The sequence below is a fragment of the Microtus ochrogaster genome, unplaced genomic scaffold (genome assembly GCF_000317375.1).
Source record: "Microtus ochrogaster isolate Prairie Vole_2 unplaced genomic scaffold, MicOch1.0 UNK4463, whole genome shotgun sequence".
In the NCBI taxonomy this organism is placed as follows: domain Eukaryota; kingdom Metazoa; phylum Chordata; class Mammalia; order Rodentia; family Cricetidae; genus Microtus; species Microtus ochrogaster.
Window position 1 is genome coordinate 1 of NW_004953557.1, and position 1,334 is coordinate 1,334.

At 46.9% G+C, this 1,334-nt stretch overlaps 1 protein-coding gene across 1 annotated transcript; it reads right to left on the reverse strand.

The window, feature by feature from the left end:
* Window positions 1-452: 452 nt before the first annotated feature.
* LOC101988628 (olfactory receptor 10X1-like) lies at window positions 453-1,331 on the reverse strand (the record flags this gene model as incomplete). The annotated part of the gene is made up of 1 exon (XM_005372405.1): window positions 453-1,331. A coding segment is annotated over one exon (879 nt), but the record flags the coding sequence as incomplete, so codon positions are not given.
* Window positions 1,332-1,334: the final 3 nt, after the last annotated feature.

The window sequence follows — 1,334 nt, forward strand, 5'->3', positions numbered from 1 at the left end:
AGGCCTCTGTTGCTGTCTCTCTGTCTGTGTATTTTAACCTCCAGCCCCCTTGCCCGAAGCTCGCGAACTGGGTAACAGCACACAGAGCGCAGACATGGGGGCGCGGTGCGTGGCAGGTACATGAACATCTTTTCAGAAATATTTACTATTTGCATCTTTAGAAATTGAAAACATCACTCAGTGCAGTGGTCACACTACTGCTTTTGCTTCTGCTCTTTCCTCACTTATGAGAGGTACAGAATGCCCAGAAATTGGCAGAATCTTCTTATCCAGGATATTATTCTTCTCATGGTAGTGGAAAGAAGAGGGATTGGATAACGTCCTGATCATGCTTAGAAAAATGCCTGGGACAGGATAGGTGAAAGTCTGAGTTGTGTGCTCCTGGATTTCACCTTTCCATAGAAGTCACAGAGTGAATGCTTCATTGACTCCTGGAGGAAGCTAAACATGCATTAAACCAGAAACAATAGTCCAAGGTTATTTTTCAAGAATACTGTCTTTCTCGTGATCTTTCTAAAAGCATTCTTCATATCCTTATTCCTGAGGCTGAATATGATGGGGCTGAGGAAAGGGGTAATGATGGTATAAGGAACTGCTATAAGGGAATCATCTCCCCCGGAGGCTTCTGGCTTCAGATAAGCAATGGATGCAAACCCAAAGTGGATGATGACCACAGTGAGGTGTGAGGCACAGGTGGAAAATGCCTTTTGCTTTCCCTCAGCTGAAGGGATCTTGAGCACAGAAGAGAGGATGAAGACATAAGTCAAGGAGATGAGCAAGAATGTGCCCACTAAGCCTAACATCGACATTAACGTTACAATGAATTCTGTGAGGTCACTGTCTATGCAGGACAGTCGCACAACTGCCCTCATGTTGCAGAAGAAGTGTCTGATGAGGTTGGGTATGCAGAAAGACACCCTGAATGTTAGTGCAATTTGTATAAAAGAGACCAAGAAGCCTCCAGCCCAAGCAGAGGCCACAAGTTGTCCACATGCAACATTGGTCATAAGAAGAGGATATCGGAGGGGGTTGCAGATGGCCAGGAAGCGGTCATACCCCATCAAGGTGAGAATGACACAATTTGTTCCACCAAGGCCCAGGAAAAAGCACATCTGCAAGCCGCAGCCAGTGACCGAAATGCGTCTGTCCCTGTCCAGAAGGTCTGCCAGCATCTTGGGGATGATAGTCAGGGTATAACAGGTCTCAGAGAAGGAGAGTGCACTGAGGAAGAGGTACATAGGGGTGTGGAGAGATCTGTCCACCCACGTCAATCCCATGATGGTCAGGTTGCCCGCAAGAGTGAGAAGATAGAGGGAGAAGAAGGCCACAAAGAG